The sequence below is a fragment of the Lipotes vexillifer genome, unplaced genomic scaffold (genome assembly GCF_000442215.2).
Source record: "Lipotes vexillifer unplaced genomic scaffold, Lipotes_vexillifer_v1.1 scaffold170, whole genome shotgun sequence".
NCBI lineage: Eukaryota > Metazoa > Chordata > Mammalia > Artiodactyla > Lipotidae > Lipotes > Lipotes vexillifer.
This window is the reverse complement of record NW_006772326.1, coordinates 14893-35109: the sequence shown is the minus strand read 5'-3', so window position 1 is coordinate 35109 and position 20217 is coordinate 14893. Positions and strand designations below refer to the sequence as shown.

At 41.7% G+C, this 20217-nt stretch overlaps 1 protein-coding gene across 1 annotated transcript in view; it reads right to left on the bottom strand.

Moving 5' to 3' along the window:
• Nucleotides 1–7110: 7110 nt before the first annotated feature.
• LOC103080995 (SLIT-ROBO Rho GTPase-activating protein 1-like) overlaps nt 7111–20217 on the bottom strand; it is a 22280-nt gene continuing 9173 nt past the window's right edge. Inside the window, exons 4-7 of the mRNA XM_007447374.1 lie at nt 15300–15480; nt 13711–13845; nt 13238–13577; nt 7111–8498 (exon numbers count right to left, since the gene is read on the bottom strand). Coding sequence (XP_007447436.1) covers nt 8121–8498; nt 13238–13577; nt 13711–13845; nt 15300–15480 — 1034 coding nt within the window. The 3' untranslated portion in view covers nt 7111–8120. The remainder of the gene's footprint in view (nt 8499–13237; nt 13578–13710; nt 13846–15299; nt 15481–20217) is intronic.

Here is a 20217-nt window from a genome sequence, read left to right as displayed (position 1 = left end):
CACACAGAACTAGGTTAAATCAGAGAGAAAAATCAGTAAAACACTGGATGTTGGTGGAGGGGAATGGAATATGTTTTGGAATGCAAGAAAGTGGATTTAGTTTTTGGGTCTCGAGTTTAAGGTGCCTAGGGGAAAATTTGCTGATGTTCAGCTGAATTGATAGGGAGGGAGACATCTGGGATTGAGGACAAAGAGGTGAGCAAAACAGGGAATTCTACTCTGAAAATGAGGATATGCACTTTAACAAAGACTGAAGAATTTGGATCAAAACTCTCATTTACCTATTACATTGGCAAAGAAACAAAATGACAGTATTGTAAGCTTGTGTTCTGTACTCATACTTTGCCGGCAGTAGTGTAAATTTGTGCAGACTTTCTGGAAAACATGTTGGCAACATTTATCATGAAATTTAGAGATGCTTATACCCCCTGACCCAGTTATTTCATTTTTTGGATTCAATGCTAAATTAATGATCCAAAATGCAGACAGTGATTATGTACAGAGCTGCTTACTACAGCTCTGTAGAACATTCAGTTGAAAAAAACCCTGCAAACAGGCTCACTCAGTGAGAGGAAAATGATTAAATAAATTATGGTATGTTCATATGCTAGAATATTAATGCAGTCCTTAAAAAATCATGTTTACTGAGACTTGTAACATGAACTGATATGAGGGAGAAAAACCTGACAAGGATACACAATTATATGCACAATATAAATTCAACTCCACTAAAAATAAGCATAGTGTAAGGATTAGAAGACAATATACTAAAATGCTGCTGTGGATTATTTCTGTCTGGGAAATTAAGGCATTGGTTGATGATTTGTAGAAGTCTAGTAACTGAGTTTGAATTAGGATCAGATAATAGATTTTTGTCTTATTTAAAAATTTTCCCTCTTCTCCTAATGCATCTGCTAATATTCAGTCACTAATGCAATAACCATCCTTTGCTCACAGTCTGTACCTTCTACTTGAAATCCTGACCATGTTCCCTTTAAAAAATAAAAATAAAAAAAAAAGGATGCAGTCCGTCCATCAAAGGCTTAGAAAGCCAAATCTCATTTTCAAATTAGTTAATATCGTATCATTGTATAATTTCGAATATGCCACCAGACTATCGATGACGCCTCCCTCTCCCCTAGCTTACAGACATGATCGTTCACTTTCCTTTAGAGAGGCAATTTTTACACACGAGATTCCCCGGATATGTCAAAGACAAAAGATTAGTATAGTGCATCATCACTGGGAGGATAATTCATCAGTAGTCCTCCCTTCAGCTGCACACCCAAGCAGCTAAAAAGAAAGCCAATCATCCCAGGAGTGCACTTGACAGAGAGTGCACTCTGATGCGTAGGAAGAGGGCACCCACTATTCACCAGAACTGGACTGCAAATATCTTAACTTCCTTCAAGATGTTAATGTTGAATAAAGAATGTTGTCTCAGGGCTCCAGGAGGACCATTCTCTCTCTCTTAAACACACAGATACACATTTTGATATCCAACCTGGTTCCAGCTCTCCGGCTACTCTTGCTAAGGACTCATCTTGATAAAATCACCATTTTTCACTGTAGAAGGCAAGTTTTCTATCTACTATATAGATAAAAGTCTACTGAAGAATGGCGAACCTCACCATGATTACTTCCCAAAGGTATCTTAACCCTATTTTCCAAAATCCAAAAGGGGATATATGGCCCATGGCATAGAATTTGCCATAATTTTTGGCTTCCAGGACCTGTTGGGCATTTTAGATCAAGTTTGGGAATTTTCTGCTTGAGTCCCAACTACTCAAGATAGAAGCCGGAAAACTCCCTTTCCCTGCCTTCCTAATATTCTTACAGGGTGCTGGCCTATGAACAGTGGGAGCTGACAACCATACTCACGTGGACTCTAATTCAGGCGTGAGGGATACAGGCGCACGTGGGGAGGGTTACGGCAGAGGCTGAGGCTTGTGGATTTGAGGATAGTAGTGAGGGAGATGTAGGACAGTGGGGCTTTCCTGGAACAATCCTATAGTCTGACTTGGGCATTTGTTCCCATGGGGCAGCCTCTAAATCCAACTCTCGGGTCCTAAAATGGTACCTACCTGCTTTTAGATAGGCGTTCCAGTCAATGGCTTAGTTCAAAGTCATTCCATCATGTTTGGGGGAAAGATTTCCTTTAACAGGTGGGTCTTTTTTTTTTTTCCCCCATTAATTTGTCCATGTTTAAAGATTTCTGCATATAATCCCCAAAGTATAATCAGGAAATACTAAAACACCAAACACATTCATATAGAATTCTATACAGCCATGCATACAATATCTAAAGTTTAATTAGGAAATACTAGACTATACATATTCATATAGAATTCTATACAGCCCTGAAAATGTAGAAAACTACCGTTATATTTAACAACATGGACTCTCCCAAACATAAATTTCAAGAAAAGAAGACAGACAGAAAATCTACACACCGCGAGTCCGTTTGTAGAAAGTTAAAATGACAGGCAAAACCAAACTATGGTGTTATTCGTCAGGATGTTGATAACTTTGAAAGTCTAGCTTCTAGGAGGCTGTTAATGTGCTATTTCTTGATCTGGGGGGTGGATAAATTAGTGTATCACTTTGTGAAAGCTCTTACACTAATGATTTGTGTACTTTTCTCTATGTATTTTATGCTTCAATAAAGGTTTTTTCCCCTCAATTTATGTAATTTTTTTTTTTTTTTTATAGCTCATCAATATTCAGTCTGGTATATTGCTGATACAATCTGCACATTGCTGATACAGTTTTACAAAACTATATTATGTATTGCTAGTCCTCAAGAGTTAGGAAAAAAAGCTAAGTTTGAAGATAAAATATCCATACATGGGGGAATTCTAAACATAGTCTCTACCTAAGGATTGCATTTCAATGTATTCAAATGAAACCAAAAATCAGCTTGACAAGGTTTACTACGTCAGAAACTCCTCAAAGGAAAGATTTCAGTCTGGAGTGTTTAGGAGGACTGTGCTCTCTCAGCCTCTTAGTTAAGACTCTCCCAGCCCCGTCTCTCTTATTACAGAGGGGTCTCCAAACTATGCTTCTAAAAAACCCTGGCTTCATGGACAAGGCCCTGTGCATGAGGCCTCATTTTCAAATTCACAAACCAAAATCAAAGATGAGAACTTTTTTTTTTAAAAAAAATGGTAGTTTCATACGATTTAACGATTTAAGGCATCTCAACTCTGGTGTGGGGGGGGGGCGTTAAATAGTGATTAGAAATAGAAAGGAATGAAAACACGGCAGAGAATCAGACCATCGGAAGCCGACAAAGGCAGCCAGAACTATCTTATTTATTATAAAGATACACCATGAAGAACAGACCTGACTGTATACTGAAGCCTGGAATGGTACATGCCAAAATGTACAGTACTTATACATAAAAGTGCATTGTCACAACAGATTAACATTTTTTTTTTTTCTCTTCCAGAACTAGAAAAGCATCCCCCTTTACTTTCACCTCAGAGAGGAGGGAATGTCATGGAAAGAGGCAGTACAGAGCAGAGGCGAACAGGATGGCCGTCAGCAGCACGTGAGCAGGGGAGGGGAGGGGGGCGATTTGCGAGGGACCCGGAGAGTGACTGTGGGGAACGAAAGGCACAGTCACGGCTAAGAGGAAAACAACACGTCTGATGACCATGACCTGACCATGACCGACAAGGATGCAAGACAGGACAAGGCTGAGCACCGAGGCATGAAAAGGTGCGGGGATGGAGAAGCAGCTGGGAGAGAGGGAAAGAAATTTCAAAACAGTCAAGTGGACGGAGGAATTGGGGTGGCACTTGGGGGAGGAGGTGGGCGGGGCAACAGTAAAGAACAAGGCTAAAACTCCTCTAAAATAGAAAGGCACTTTCACATGTACATACTACGGATGTACATTGACACGATCAGGTAACAGTCACAAGCAGGAAGCCACCAATACTGCAATTAATCAAACCGACAGGAAAGGACAATACTGATTTAATTACGTGGGCAGGAGTTACCCTTAAGTCAGTAGGTAAATAGCAGTCTCTCCTGTCACACAGCCACTTACTATACTTTAAACATCTATAATAACCATCACACTACACATTGAACTTGGATGAATGTTCTAAGAGGGGGGGGCATTCACAAATGCACGGTTTATATATTTTCTTTTACTAAACAGTTTCTAAGATAAGCATTATGGAACCCAGAACAATTATTTAAGCATACAAAATTCCCTACGTAATTTTAAGATACAGGTACCATTTTGATTATACTACGTAGACTTTTTTTTTTTGTAAAGTATACTAGGGTGGGTGAGTGAAAGCTCAATTTCCAGTTTATTTTTACTGATTTGAACAAAGCTGTGCCAGTCACCCTGCCCCATGCCTGACACCCCAGCCCAGCTGGAGGTTGGCTTTTAGCTCAGGGGCCAGTCTCCAGTTGTGAGCTCATTCATACGTGGGAAGAGACTTCTAAGCTGCCTGTGCCTTGGGGCCTACGTGGCAGGTAACTCAGGGCAAGACTCAGCCCCAAGCGCATTTCCTGCACTCGTGGCCCCTCACTACTGTGGTCAGGAATAAATGTCATCCCAAGTCTGAAGTCTTCTAAACCCACTGGAATCACAGGCTCTTTAACTTTGGATTTCAGAGGCTGTGATTACTAAAGTTTCTTCAGTTTATAGACCCCAGAGGCTATGCTTCATTCCCAAACGCTAAGGAGACCACCATGTCCCCCCACTTTTTTCTTAATTAAATTATAAACCCATTTTTGGGAATGGCAAAAGTACAAAGACAGAAAACTCAAACAATTTGACCCTTGGCGCTCTATATCCATTGATCACTGTTCATTGCTGTAGATTAAGTGGAACCCTGCTGTACATTATTCTATGGATTGCTCAAGGGGCACCAAAGTCGGATTACATTGTGTGAAAATGTGAAAAACTGTTGAACAATGGTGTTTACGCCACACTTGAACATGGAGCTCTACCAAGGGCCATTCAATGGATTGAAACAATTTACAGAACACATCAGGAAACAGGTACTAAGAACCGTTCACTCTATCCTAACGACCCACTCCAACCATCCCCACCCAAACAGAAAGGCCAATTTGTAAATCTACTTCAGTGAATTCTGTGGATGGGACGTGAACATTCAGTTATATCAGCTGTGAATACATATTCTTGTGTAAGTGGAGTCAGGTAATCTTTGTAGAACCATCATTTACTCATCATCAAAATGACCCACTTCCCAAACTGCACATGAACCATTCAGATCCTTGAAACTGGGGCATAACATCTCAGGGACTTATTTTCTTTCTTTTCTCCGCATTCCTTGTGACTTCCCACCTCCCCACTGTGGGCTACACCTGTGGCAGTAAAGAGAACCACATACAGGTGAACCCTATCAGCTGCTGAAACTTTTCAGGAACTTACTGGGTGTTATTCTGGATCCTTTGTGAAGTGGCCACTTTGTCTTAACCTTGGAATCTGAAGGCTTTTACTAAACAAAGTAAGGATTAGTGAGTCCTTACTCACTCTGAGGTCACATCCTTCCCTGGGAATTGGGAGAAAAAAAAAAGCCTCAGGGTGACAACAGAGTTATAGAGAGAAAAGACAGAGACAGGTAAAGAAAGGGAGCGATGGGAGGGTATTCGGAAATGCTTCCTGGAAGAAGGCACAGCCTCTGAGGCTCTGAGGTCTGGAGCAGCATGTCCTCTGCCGTGCGAGGCAGCAGAGTCCTGATCTGGAGGGTGGAAAGGCAGTCCTCGTTCCATCGCAGGTTGTCAACAGCAAAGAGAGGAGACACTGGGAGGATTACCAGGGAGAAGTCTGAAGAAATGAGTTTGCAGGAGTAAGATCTGAAAAGCTAAAGTTAAAGCTTGTAAAAGAACCCTTCAAAAATTAGTAAGTTCAAAACACCTCTGCCCTTTTGACGCCCTCTGTTAACATCTTACTCATCCATCAAATAAGGAAGTGGTTTTTTAAGAATCCTCTTTAATTTCTAAAAGATTGAAAGTCTCCTTCCCCATGACTTCCACCCTTTTCTCTGTTTCTGTTTCCCCGTTAACAACAGAGAATTAGAGACCTTAGTGGAATCTAGAAAGAACTGGGAGATTATCTTAAAAGTTTCAATTTCCTAGAAATTTGGGAAGGTTGTTTAAAAGGGTTCGTGCTATTCAGAGCTCAGTCCTGGCTGGGTTTCCATGGTGCCCAGAGGTGCTGAAGGACCACTAAAGCTCAAGGGAGAGGGTGGGGGGGCGTGGCACAAGATGCTGAGCTGGGCCTCTTTTTCAAAATGGGCAAGAAGGATGTTGTAAAAATTCAGAGGTTTACAATACCTGGAAATATTATATTTGAAATAATTTTTTTCACTATTTAATCCATGTGTGAAATCAGGCTGCAGGCAAGCAACCAGCAGTGTGACTTGGAAAGGTTAACAGTATCTCATAAATGTAATCTCTCTTTGCATTAGAATGATTAGACTGGCAAACTGAGGTAGAGATCAAAGTAATGATCTTGATTTTAGCACAGATCCCCATTTTTTTCCACATTGATGCATTCACCAATGAGCTGAGAAATCAAAGCCCATACTGTAACTCTTAGGTGAGCATGCAGCTGGCTGCCAGTCTGAAATCAAAGTGGTCCAGAGGGGTTAGTTCTGGCCACCCATTTTTCTGAAAACACAACAAAAAACCCCCCAAACCAAAAAACAAACAAAAAAACTCTTCCTCAGTAAGTTCAACGACAGAGTAGATAAAATGCTCATAGGTTTACAGATGGCATAAGCTGCTGCTGTTAGGACAGTGGTGATCTGTACCTTAGTAAAAACAAATGAATTCAAAGCAAGCTTTTTAAGATAGAGGAGAAACGGAGCATAAATATGGGCTAAAGAAAAACTGTCTGTGGGTGAGGATGTCAGAGAAAGAGGGTGTCAGTGGAGTTCAGCTGACCGTGTGAGAGATGTAGTAGAGACCACATGGAGAAAACAAAAAAAGCCATGGTTCCAGGATGCACAACTGGGAGGAAGTCGTCCTGGAAGCATGAGGTCATCGTCCCACCTTGGCTGCTCTGGCTCTTACGCCAGTACCCCAGTACCGTAGCTCAAAGAGACAAATGCCGAGGGGAGCTGGGGATTCAAATTTAGCATCATCAGGCCTCTGTAGCACGTTTAAAGGAACCCAGGTCATCTTGTCAGGGGAAGGGAAGGCCGGCGAACCAAGGACTTGTGCGCTGTCTGCTTTCTCCGTTGCCACAGAGGAAGACACGGGGGCTTAGGGGAGCTAGAAGTTGTTTTCTAGGCAACAACAGACCTCTGAAGGGGTTCATGGAGTAGTGTAACCAGAAAGTCTTTAAAGTTAGACTGTTCTAGTCTGCAGTGAATGTAGGGGATGGACTTGGAAACCCTCCGGGGCCTGATCAGGCTTGGGGAAAGACTCACAGCAATAGCTCTGGAGGACTGTCCCTTCCCAGGTTCAGTTCAAGCAGTAACCGCAGAGGTTCTACCCGCTCCTGCTGAGACTTTCACCTGGACCCAGGGAAACGACTGTTAACGAAAGTCAGCCGGTGGGCTGCAGCTCGCGCTGGGAACACCCCACTGTGACAACAGCAAGTCTGTAGCAAGAGCCAGCCCCCTGCCCCACTGCATGGAATAAGAGGTACTCACTGTCAGCTACCAAACAATGCCATTGTCACCTTTTAGCCTTACCCCAAGTGCCAGAGACCAACACTGGTTACATTCCAAGGCCTGGAACTCAGATCCTCCTGCCTTTGGATTCAGACGCTTCTGACTCATCCAGGCTACACGAAGCCTGAAGCACTGAGCAACGTGCAGGGCAGAGTGGTGTTGCCTTCATTACAAATGGTGCAGCATTGGATTTTCAAGTAAGTCTAAGTGTTTCTATTGTCTTTAAAATGACACAGGATATGTCCAGTTATTAAAAAAAAGGATGAAATTACAAAATACAAATGCCCGTGTTAATTTAGCTAGTCTCAGATATTACATTCGAGAACACAGAAAAGCCAAAGGGTCTCCAGTTATAAGCACATGACTAAGGAAAGTTAAGGATTGTTGACTTTTGTCACTAATCCGTTTTCTCTTTCTAATCACCTCCCCGTATGCTCGCTCAGTTGGTTTTTACATTGTGCAAGACTTGTCTGCTGGCCCCTGGGAAGGTGGGGTGGGCCCTACGGTAGGGTTTGTTTTTGGAAGAACAGCAGGTTTCGGCCGAAGGGCTGGGGGCTTCAGCTGCACGCCCATTCTGGGCGCCACCATAGGCTTGAAAGTACTCATTGTGTCACTGGAGGAGCTAGTGCTACGTCGAATCTGAGGCTCCGAGCTCCTGAGGGCAACGTTGTGCAAAGGGCTGAGAGATTCCGTGGACGTGGCAGGGGTGGGAGAGTTTTTCACTTGTTCTAAGGTATCCAGCACCACATCAGGGGCGTGTTTTGCTGTACTCTGTCTCTCCAGTTCTCGGAGTTCATTCAAAGCAGTGTTCATCGTCTCTTCAATATCCTGTTGAAAAATAACCAGAAATGAGGGATGGTAACTAAACTTATTGTGGTGATCATTTTGAAATGTATAGAAATATCGAATCACTATGTCATGTAACAGGAATTAGCAGTGTTGTAGGTCAAGCATACTTCAAAAACAAACTCATAGCAAAAGAGATCAGATTTGTGGTTCCCAGAGGCGGGGGGTTGCGGGGATGGGCAATTGGATGAAGGTAGTCTAAAGGGACGAACTCCCAGTCATAAGATGAATTAAGTACTAGGGATGTGATGTACAACGTGATAAATATAATGAGCACCGCTGTAGGTTCCATATGAAGGTTAAGAAAGTAAATCCTAAGAGTTCTCATCACAAGGAAAAACATTTTTTCTTCTATTTCTTTAATTTTGTATCTCTGTGAGATGCTGGATGTTCACTAAACCCACGGTGGTAATCATTTCATGATGCGTGTAAGTCAAATCATTATGCTGTACACCTTAAACTTATATGGTGCTGTGTGTCAATGATAACTCGATAATTAGCTGGAAAAAAAAATAACCAGAAAGAGAGACAGACTAGGCTGATAATGAATACTAATGTATAGAAACCATATACTTCAAAGCAAGCAGACCACCAAAAGCATGACGGTTTTAACACCAGCCTGTGGAGTGTGTAAACCTAATGCCATCTCACACGACTACCGTGACTCGGAATGTGCAGGAGACAAGAGTGCGATGGCGCCAGTGGCTCAAAGAGCCACAGAACAAGCACTGGCCATTCTGAGGCACGTGGCAGCCTTCTGGTGGGTTTGACCTTACATGCTGACATCTTATATGGAATTCTATTTCAATCTGTGGTAAAAGATGGCTTAAATTTAGATACCGCAACAATTTTTAAGAAATAAAAGTGTATAGCCATGAAAAAAATCAGGCTTCTTTCATTCATTCAACAGATAATAATTTTTGAGCACTTACTATATACTTGAGTAACTCCTAGCAGTTCTTCAGAATTCATTTTAAGACTTCCCCTGACGCTTTTGTCCAGTCGATCTCAGTGGAAGTGGTACTGCCCCACAGAGGGCCTGTAATATGTTGTATGTGTATGTGTAGTTTTAAACGTCAAAATAACCAGGTGGCATTACTGGCATTTGGTGTGCAGGGGCCCGAAATACTGGATACCTTACAAGTGTCCTGGATAATTTACACGCAATGAATTGTCCCATATCTCGTTCAACTTTTAAATGTCCTCCAGACATTTATGTAGGTGAAATATTTTTAATAATAGTCTGAGTCTAGAACCTAACTTATGTATAAACACAAAATATTTTTTTCATGGTGTTTTCTAGGAATGAAACTATCATGTAAATTATACTCTGCTTTGATTAGAACTGTATGACCGAGGGTGGTCTACCATTTTAGAAAAATCATAATTTTTTTCCATAATGGGAACACCATTATGGAAACTGAGTCGAGACTAATTAACTTAATAATACTCTTACATCAATGTACGTTTTTAATTGTATTTATGGCAAGTCTACATGTAGGTGAAAGCATCTCACTACTACATTTGTCTTCTAATGTAGTTAAGCATTCTGAAATACACTTCTTTTAATACTAATCTCCTTTTGTTTTTCCTTTACATTGTATTTAGGGCTTTATATGTTTAAAAAAATTGGCACATCATCAGTTTTTCAGATAATAAAGGGGGAATTACAAAATATTTGTTTTAAAAAGGTGAGGTGTGCACCATCGACAGATGAATGGATAAGTGAAATGTGCTGTATACGTACAATGGATTATTACTGGGCCTTAAAAAATAAGGAAATCCTGCCACATGCTACATTAAAGGCATTATGTTAAGTGAAATAAGCCTGTCACAAAAAGACAAATACTGCATGATGCCACTTATATGAGGTGGGCACATTCACAGAAGCAAAAAGTATTTAGAATAGTGGTGGCCAGGGCATGGTGGGGAGGGGAAAAAGGGAGTTGTTCTTAGATGGGTATAGAGTTTTAGTTTTGCAGAATGAAAAAGTTCTGGAGATCTGTTACACAGCCATGTGAATACACTTTACTGACCTGTACACTTAGAAATGGTTAAGAGGGTCAGTTTTACATTATGGTTTTTTTTTTAGAATTAATTTATTTTTGGCTGGGTTGGGTCTTTGTTGCTGCACGCAGGCTCTTCTCTAGTTGCGGCAAGCGGGGGCTACTCTTCATTGCGGTGCACGGGCTTCTCACTGCAGTGGCTTCTCTTGTTGCGGAGTACGGGCTCTAGGCACGCCAGCTTCAGTAGTTGTGGCACCGGGGCTCAGCAGTTGTGGCACACTGGGCTTAGCTGCTCCACGGACTGTGGGATCTTCCCAGACCAGGGATCGAACCTGTGTCCCCTGCATTGGCAGGCGGATTCCTAACCACTGCACCACCAGGGAAGCCCCACATTATGTTTTTTATACACCGCCCCCCGACCAACACACACACACACACATGATGGAGTACTGTGTGAGATAGGGTGGGTGGAGAACCACTGCCCTGGCCTGATGGAAATACCTCTTCTCCATATTCCCAGGGCTTCTTCCACTCACCTGGAGCATTAGCCTGTGGCCCTGCACAGCAGCAACTGATTTCCATATCTGCCTCGTCCACTGAATTATAAGCACCTTCATGCAGCGGCTGACTGACCATTGATTTAACTCTGTGTCCATAACGCCTAGCATGGGAGCTGCCATACAGTAAGTGCTCAATAAAGACTTGCTAAATAAATAAACGAAGATCCAGTGATCACATATGGATATGTAATTTTTTTAAAAAAAGCTCTATCAGGGATTCCACTGATTTGTTTACTAAAAGAAAGTGCATGTTTTTGGTATGAACACCATGATGGCAGGCTTACTTGTCCTCATGGGAAAATCTGAAGATGAGAGATGAAAAGATAAATAAAGGACACAGCTGGAAGCCATATTGTGAGGATGACATCACTTTTCAAGTGATTATTTTCATATGTGATTTCCATTTGATGCTAAATATATGGATTTGTTTTTTACAAGTATTTGCCCCAGAGAGAACGTGCAGAGCCTGGTTTATCTGTCGAGTTTTTGTTTTTATGATTTACAATGAAAGGATTTTGGTTCTAGAAGTAAAAGGATTAAAACAGACCTTATTATACCTTCCCACCACTTATCTCCTGCTCCCTGTCTAACCTAAATGCTGTTTCACCTGCTTATTACAAGGAATGATGTTATGGATTATAGCCAAATATCATCGGTTCTAAAGAGACCTCAAAGAACTCTGCATTGCACTTTAAATAAAAAAAAAACCAAAAAGGTCAAAAGTCTTTTTGGTTTTTGCTGAAAAACTGTTGTGCACTTAAAATTGGTTTAATTTTGTAAAAACACATTCAACTCTCCACACAATCTAATTTGCTATCCAAAATTCTTTTTAGTTAGGACAATGGAAATAGCTTGGAAATTTGTCATATCAAATGCAGGTTTCCTTGAGCACTTTTTATTAAAAATAATCCATCTTTAATACTTCCCCATGTTTGTTTCATTAATTTCTCACTTCCTTTTTTGATCTATTCCTTTTTTAAGCTTCAGTGATACCTGGAAGACCCTTTACTGAAATGGTGAACCCTGAATCTATTCACCTCCTTTTTCACTGGCCATACACATATTTTCTTCTTTTTTTTTCCATTGAAGTATACTCGATTTACAATACTGTGTTAGTTTCAGGTGTACAGCATAGTGATTCAGTTTTTTCTTTCCCATCATACATATATTTTCTGATGGTCTGTGTTGTAAAAAGACCTAGAGGGAAATAAATGGTAGAACGAATGACGGAAAAATCCATTAATACTGTTTTACTTTTACTTTGTCAATTCTTTTTATTTTTAAATTAATTAATTTTATTTATTTATTTTTGGCTGTGTTGGGTCTTCGTTGCTGTGCGTGGGCTTTCTCTAGTTGCAGCGAGCGGGGGCTACTCTTCATTGTGGTGCTCAGGCTTCTCATTGCGGTGGCTTCTCTTGTTGCAGAGCACGGGCTCTAGAGCGCAGGCTCAGTAGTTGCGGCACACAGGCTTAGTTGCTCCGCGGCATGTGGGATCTTCCCGGACCAGGGCTTGAACCCATGTCCCCTGCATTGGCAGGCGGATTCTTAACCACTGCATCACCAGGGAAGCCCTACTTTGTCAATTCTGATCATTAGAGAAAACTACAAGGCCCTTCTCTGCAGTCACTATTGGGAAGTGAAGACACACATCCATTCAGGAGTGACAGAGGAGCCCAACTTGCTGTTCTTCAAACAGCCAACCATCATTTTCTCACTTCATTTACTGAGTAATCCACCATTTCCTAAGTTGAAAGTGTCACTTTCATCATACACTAAAAATGTTGTGTTTCAGGGCTCTCCATTGTGTTCCATCAGTTTGTCTGTTTTACTAGCTCTAGCATGCACTTAGGATCTGGTAGGGCTAGTCCTTCCTCATTCGTCTTCTTTTTTAGAATTTTCCTGGCCATTCAGCAATGATGTGTTTGACTGTCCTGGGTCCAAGTTTCTGCCGTGTCTTTGTTTAAATCACTATGAACCTAATACACTTGGGCCCTTCCAGTATCACATGGACTTAAATTGAAGAATGGGTTAATTTCTTTTCTGTTGTCTTTAGTTGATTCTATACAAAAGACATGGCTCCAGAAAGTAACTCCTGTACGCCTCCTTCATCACACACCGGTACTTACCATGCAATATTCTATTCAAAGCAGCCTACCTGAGCGATTGTCTCTGGGTCCAGTGGCTTGTGGTCGTTGAAGCCTGTGTATTGCCCTGATGATGTGGACCTTCTAATAGGAGGGCTGTCAATCTTCTTGAGGGAGTCATGGCGGCTGATGTTGGTCAAGCTGCCGTGACCCGGCCGACGCCTCCTCTCGGGACTGTCACTTTTGAGGCCACGGTTCTGTAGCAGGCCCCGGGGGTGACTGCCCAGGCTTGGGGACCCCAGGTCAATTGAGGAGTTGGAAAGACCATGTGGGGGATGGAGAGGGCAATGGCCATCACTGGTCCTGCCAGGACGCCTTACTGGAGGGGGTGGCTCTCCTCTTTTTCTTTGCCTAGACAGAGACAGAGGGCGAGAGAATAGGAGAGGTTATCACACAGGGTAATTCTGCAAGGCTGTGGATGCCGTGGCCCCTCAGAGCCCCTGGAGAAGTGGAGGTTCAGGAGCCTGGTGACCACTCCACCTACCTGGCTAAATAGCCATCAGGATGACGGTCTGTTGGGGAGTTCATGTCCTTGGATGAAGACTTGTCTTCAGTCACTGGCCCACTGCTGGCCTCACTGTCGGCTTTTTGGCTCAGAGTGTCTGAAAATGTATCATCCCTGAAACAGTGAGAATCAAGAGTGAGGGTCTTTTGCTAGATGAATGGGGACAAAAAAAATAAGTGATGGCATTTATGTATGTAAGTCTTTCTCTTACTAACGTACCTTTTTTCTTTTTCACTATAAGAATAATAACGTTTCATGGCAGATAAATTGGAAAATTCCAATAACAATTGCCCATAATATAACGTAACATCCAGAAACAACTACTGTTCGAATTCTAGAAAATATCCTTCTATGCTTTTCTTCTCTGCCTGGGATACATATCTACAAGGATGTCCACAGGTATGTACAGTATTTATACTATAGATATTTATGTACTTTAGATATATATGACTGTATGTCTGCATACATACACACACATCATATTTCTTGCATTCTGAGAGACACATTTTAACATTTTAAAACTTAGGCTGAATCAGTCACTGTATACATTTTATGTGGTATTTTTCTCTTTTCCTTGAAAAGCTGTTCATAAATTGGTGCTGCATTGTGAAATACCGCAGTCGCAAAATTAAAATTACACTGTACATGGTATTTTGTAACTTGTTTCTTTCACTTAAAATTATGACCAGATGGGAAGATGTCTCTTTAAGTATTTTTGAAAGTAGAGCTTTCTCATCAGCAAAATTAATAAAGAAGCCTGAAGATGATTCTCTTTAGACTTGAAGTCAGCATCCTCTCTCTTGGGAATTTGGAATTGAAACAGTAGACAGGCACCAAGAGAAAAGCCACCATTGTTTCTGGAATCAGCAGTGCCACTTTAGCTCCTAAAGCCATCCTCCGCACAGGGTATTTTTCTAAGAACCTGAACGCTTCAGAAGGTGTGTCTCTCACTAGTCCTTGGCTCCAGACCTTCTAGGAGAGTTTGGGAAATGAGAAGCTGTTGGCCCTGAAGTGCTGTTAGCAAAGACCCAATAGCAAGGTGAAGAACTGTGCCCAGCTCAGAAATGTTTGCTCTGTAGTCCCTTCTGCTCTCTTCTCACGAGACCAAAGTCATTTTAAGAACAATAGCTGCTGGGCTTCCCTGGTGGCTCAGTGGTTAAGAATCCGCCTGCCAATGCAGGGGACAAGGGTTTGAGCCCTGGTCTGGGAAGATCCCGGAAGATCCCACATGCCGCAGAGCAGCTAAGCCTGTGTGCCACAGCTACTGAGCCTGCTCTCCAGAGCCTGTGAGCCACAACTATTGAGCCCGTGTGCCAGAACTACTGAAGCCCGCGCACCTAGAGCCCATGTTCCGCGGCAAGAGAAGCCACCACAGTGAGAAGCCTGCGCACTGCAACTAAGAATAACCCCCGCTGGCCGAAACTAGAGAAAGCCCGCACGCAGCAACGAAGTCCCAGTGCAGCCAATAGATAAATAAGCAAACAAATAAATAAATATATATATATATAAAAACAGTGGCTGGAGTCTTCTCTTGGGAGCGTCAGGTGATGGAAGTTGGGACTACTTACATGTCCTGCACCACTATGTACTGGTGGGGCACAAGCCCGTCGATCCCGTTGTGTCTGCCTTCCCACCAGTCCTCGGATGCGCGGTGATACAGCAGCAGGGAAGCGCCCTTCTTGAAGGACAGTTCTCTGGCAGACCGCCCAACATAGTCAAACTTGGCTATTGCTTCTATTGGTTCATTTTCTACAAAGAACACAACACGCCAGAAGATGGTGAGGGCCAGGGTTCTCAGGAAGGCATGATACACTAACTGAAAGGTCTATATGAGGCTTTAGAAATAAACAAGGTCGTTTTAATATCCAGACTGAACAAGGTAATAAATAAATCAAAAAGACAATGAGAAAATGATGCTGTTGAAAGAGATACAGGAAAATATTCTCTTGCTGTCATCAGTTTTTCAGGCAAAGAAAAACTGAACATTAGATCTTAGTTTCCACAGCCTCTTACTAGAGATACCATGACAGTCTAATAAAAAAATATTTAAAGCTTGGCAATATGATATATAAAATCTCTCCTTGGGTTGTAATATCCTCTGCAACAGCTCCAGTATTATCTTGACCAATATTATTTGATCAAGTTCCCTGGCAACATGTTAATACCATTTAGAACGTGGAAGAATCACTATCTCAGAACATTAAGAAGTTTATGCTTTATTGGCTTATTTAAAAAAAATCAAGTTTACAGAAATCACCACATTAAATACTATTTGAATACATTTAATTTCCTTATGTATTTTTTTGGGGGGCACTATCAAATCTTGAAACTACTACCAACAGTAAAGACAACTTTATTTTTTCTAGTATCAAAAACAAATTCTGGATATCACCTGTGAAACAAGCATACCTACTCAAACGACCAGATTCAAAAATTATATCTTCTAGAGATCAAAAAATATTCAAGGGAACAATGGTGAGTGAAAAAAGCCAACCTCAAAAAGTTACATATTGCCTGATTCCATTTATATGGCATGCTTGAAATGACATAATAATTGAGATGGAGAATAGACTATTGGTTGCCAGAGGTTGGGGTGGGGGGGAAGTGACGGAAGGAAACAGCTAAGGCTATTAAAGGGTAGCACGAAGGATCCTTGTGATGGAACTGTTCTTGATCTTGACTGTGGTTGTGATCACACAAATCTACACGTGTGATAAAACTTGTACAGAACTAAGTAAACACATACACGAATGAGTGCATGAAAACTGGTGAAATGTGAAAATGGTGGAGGGAGTATATCAATATCAGTTTCCTGCTTGTAATATTATACTACAGTTATGTAAAACGTTACCACTGGGGGAAACTGGGAGAAGGGTGTATGGCTTCTCTCTGTTGCGTTTCTTACAACTGCATGTGAATCTACAATGACCTCAAAATTAAAAGTTGAAAAAAGCTGTCAAGCTCTAGGCCTAGAATTGGAATTTCAGCTCTATTCTAATTCTGACCACAAATATTAAAGGCAAATAAGAGGACAAACTACTCAAAACAACTATAAGAGTTGCTTTTTGTGATCCAGCTTATTGCAAAAAGCCCTGAATCGGGGGCTTTATGATCCTATCTCCCCTCTCCCACTATCACCCCATCCTCATCCCTGCTACCAACAATAGGTGAGCAGGGCTTCCCTGGTGGTGCAGTGGTTAAGAATCTGCCTGCCAATGCAGGAGACACAGGTTCGAGCCCTGGTCTGGGACGATCCCACATGACGCAGAGCAACTAAGCCCGTGTGCCACGACTACTGAGCCCACGTGCCACAACTACTGAAGCCTGTGAGCCCAGAGCCCGTGCTCTGCAACAAGAGAAGCCACCACAGTAAGCATGCGCACCACAAGGAAGAGTAGCCCACACTCTCCACAACTAGAGAAGGCCCGCGCGCACCAATGAAGACCCAACGCAGCCAAAAATAAATAAATTATAATAGGTGAGTAAACTGCCAATTAATAGGAAACAGAACAAAAAAGGGTCAGCACAAGTGGCATATCCTTAGAGAAATCTGTCTATGCAATGAACAATACCTCATTTGCTAAAAACTGAGCATGCATTACCTTCCAAATACTCTAGAATATATGCACACATAATAGATTAAAACCTGCCTGTCAAATATTTTGTAAGGAACTTTTATCTTCTATTTCCCTTGGTAACAAACCTTTCCATTTAAGAGTTTATTGCTTCCCAAAGTTTACTGCAATATCTTCAATATCTGTTGTACTTGTATGAAATAACTGCACAAGAAATCCTTGGATAGCCAGTTAAACTTCTTTCTCACTTGATAAATTCAAACATCCTCTGGGACAGCAAGAGCATGAAAATCAACAAACATAGTGAAAAAGTTTAGGGTTTACCTTATATGAAGGGCCTGGGTGAATTTCATCTCTATGTTTAAAATAAAGACACACAAAAAAGCCCCATCTTTTTGCTAGTGGATAATGTTTAAGGTGAATAATATTTCATATGGCAGAACCGCAACACTATGATCTGCACATAGTATACTTCTCAGCAAAGTAGGTGTAAAAATAATTTTAAAACAATAGTTTAAGTCCTTTAATAATTGATAACTTTTAGATCGTATGTTAACACTCAGATATTCCATCCTAAAATTATATTTTAATAAAACAATAAATAGCAGCTTTATTAAATATCCACAGGTCTGCTCACAGAGGAGGAAACAGAACTTTTATTCAAGGAGACTGACTTTACAGTCTGTTCTAAACTTGCACGTAAAGAATAAATCCTGCTTGAACTGAAATGACAGATGCCAATTTTTTCACCCCAGTTCTCCCTGGGGAAGGGATCCCCAACCCCCGAGCCATGGACCAGTACCTGTTAGGAACTGGGCAGCACAGCGGGAGGGAGCAAAGCTTCATCTGTACTTACATCTTCATCGCTCGTACTACCACCTGAGCTCCGCCTCCTGTCAGCATTATGGTGAGTTGTATAATGATTTCATTATATATTATAATGTGATAATAATAGAAATAAAGTGCACAATAAATGTAATGTGCTTGAATCATCCTGAAACTATTCCCCTGCCCCTGGTCTGTGGAAAAATTGTCTTCCACGAAACCGGTCCCTGGTGCCAAAAAGGTTGGGAACCACTGCCCTGGGGGACAGAAATCAACCTGTCTGTGGTACAGGGGACACAAATAAACATCCACAGAGGACTGAAGTCATGCCAATGAACTCATGCCAAAAAGAGCTTCGTGATATGTGGTTTGCAAATTCTTATGTGACACACCCATATGTTTAAAGTGTTTTACTGAAAAAAAGTGGAAAGATAACAGCGTAACATAGCATACAACCTATGTACCTGTCAAAGAGAAAAGAAGAGAGAACTATTAATAGTCTTTAATGCCGTTCAGTCTTACACTGTCAACACTGGCCAAGGGCGATTTAAGACTATTTAGTAGATATATACAAATTTTACCATAATTTCATCATCATGCCCTCTATGCTCATTATCTTTTTGTTTTTTGAAACAACTAGCAACAAGATTATCAGACTCTGCTTATATAATTCAAATGTAAAGACGTTATAAAAGAATGACCAGATGAATCAGAAGTACACTTTACTGGGAATCCTACTACATCAACTAGTAATTCTGAGCAATTTCATTATTTTGACTCTTTCTACTCCCATGAGAGAAATTTCACAGTCAAGTGTCAATAAGCTATTTATACACATCTGAGTTTCATCATTGCAGAGCAAATCGATCTCAGGGCATGGAGACACACCATACCCCTTTGATATAGGGTCACACAGTCCTTTAAGGTCCTGCAGAGACTTTGTAGAATGCTACTGCTACCAGTAACATTAATAAGGGTGAACACGATAACTTCATTTTCCTACAAGGCAATTATAATTTTGTGCAAAGGGAAAGAAAATTCAACAAAGCTGATTTTCTGACTGCCTGGTGCTATCAAGTCTTATATTTCCATTTCTTGTAATTTTATACAAAGTGCTAGGACATCACACTACCCCTTTGGGACCTTGCTGTCCCCAACACTTTCTCTCCTAGATCTGTTACCCACTGCCCTTGCGGATGATGATTTTGTTCTGTGACAGCCTGTCTTTTGGAAACAAAAGCTACCCTCTCTAGTGATACCATGACAGAGAAAAGAAAATACAATACCTAGATGATCAAAAAGACAATCAATACTCTAGTTAATTTAGTTACAGGACTTTAGAGTCTGGCTGCGGGCAAGGGTATCTGTCCTTTGTAAGCAACGCTTTTCTTTCTAGCAAAATCAGGTGAACATGATCAAAAATATTATCTCAAACACAGAGCCCTCAGCAAAGCTGTTCTTTTGTAGCCAAGAGGTAAGAACAACTGACAGATGGTGCGGTGGTGAGACAGATGCTTGGAAAGAGAGATGGCTGGGGCTTTGTCTTGGGCTTTTCCTGCCACTGGGGCAAGCAAGGAAACACTCAGAGAAGTCATCAGTGAAAAAGGAATGAATCACAAAGAAACACAGAAACTCAAGACAAAAGAATGGACAGTGGCAGAGGGAGGGCTCAGAGACTTTCAAAAGCAATACCACAGAAATAGAAGCTCTCACTTTAAAGAGTTTCTTCTAACTTAAGTTCTAAAAATGTCAATTTATCCTACTTTAAAAAACACAGGGGCTTCCCTGGTGGCGCAGTTGAGAATCCGCCCGCCAATGCAGGGGACACGGGTTCAAGCCCTGGTCTGGGAAGATCCCACATGCCGCGGAGCAACTAAGCCTGTGCACCACGACTACTGAGCCTGTGCCCTAGAGCCCATGAGCCACAACTACTGAGCCTGCGTGCTACAACTACTGAAGCCCGCATGCCTAGAGCCCGTGCTCTGCAGCAAGAGAAGCCACTGCAATGAGAAGCCCACGCACTGCAACAAAGAGTAGCCCCCGCTCTCCACAACTAGAGAAAGCCCGTGTGCAGCAACGAAGACCC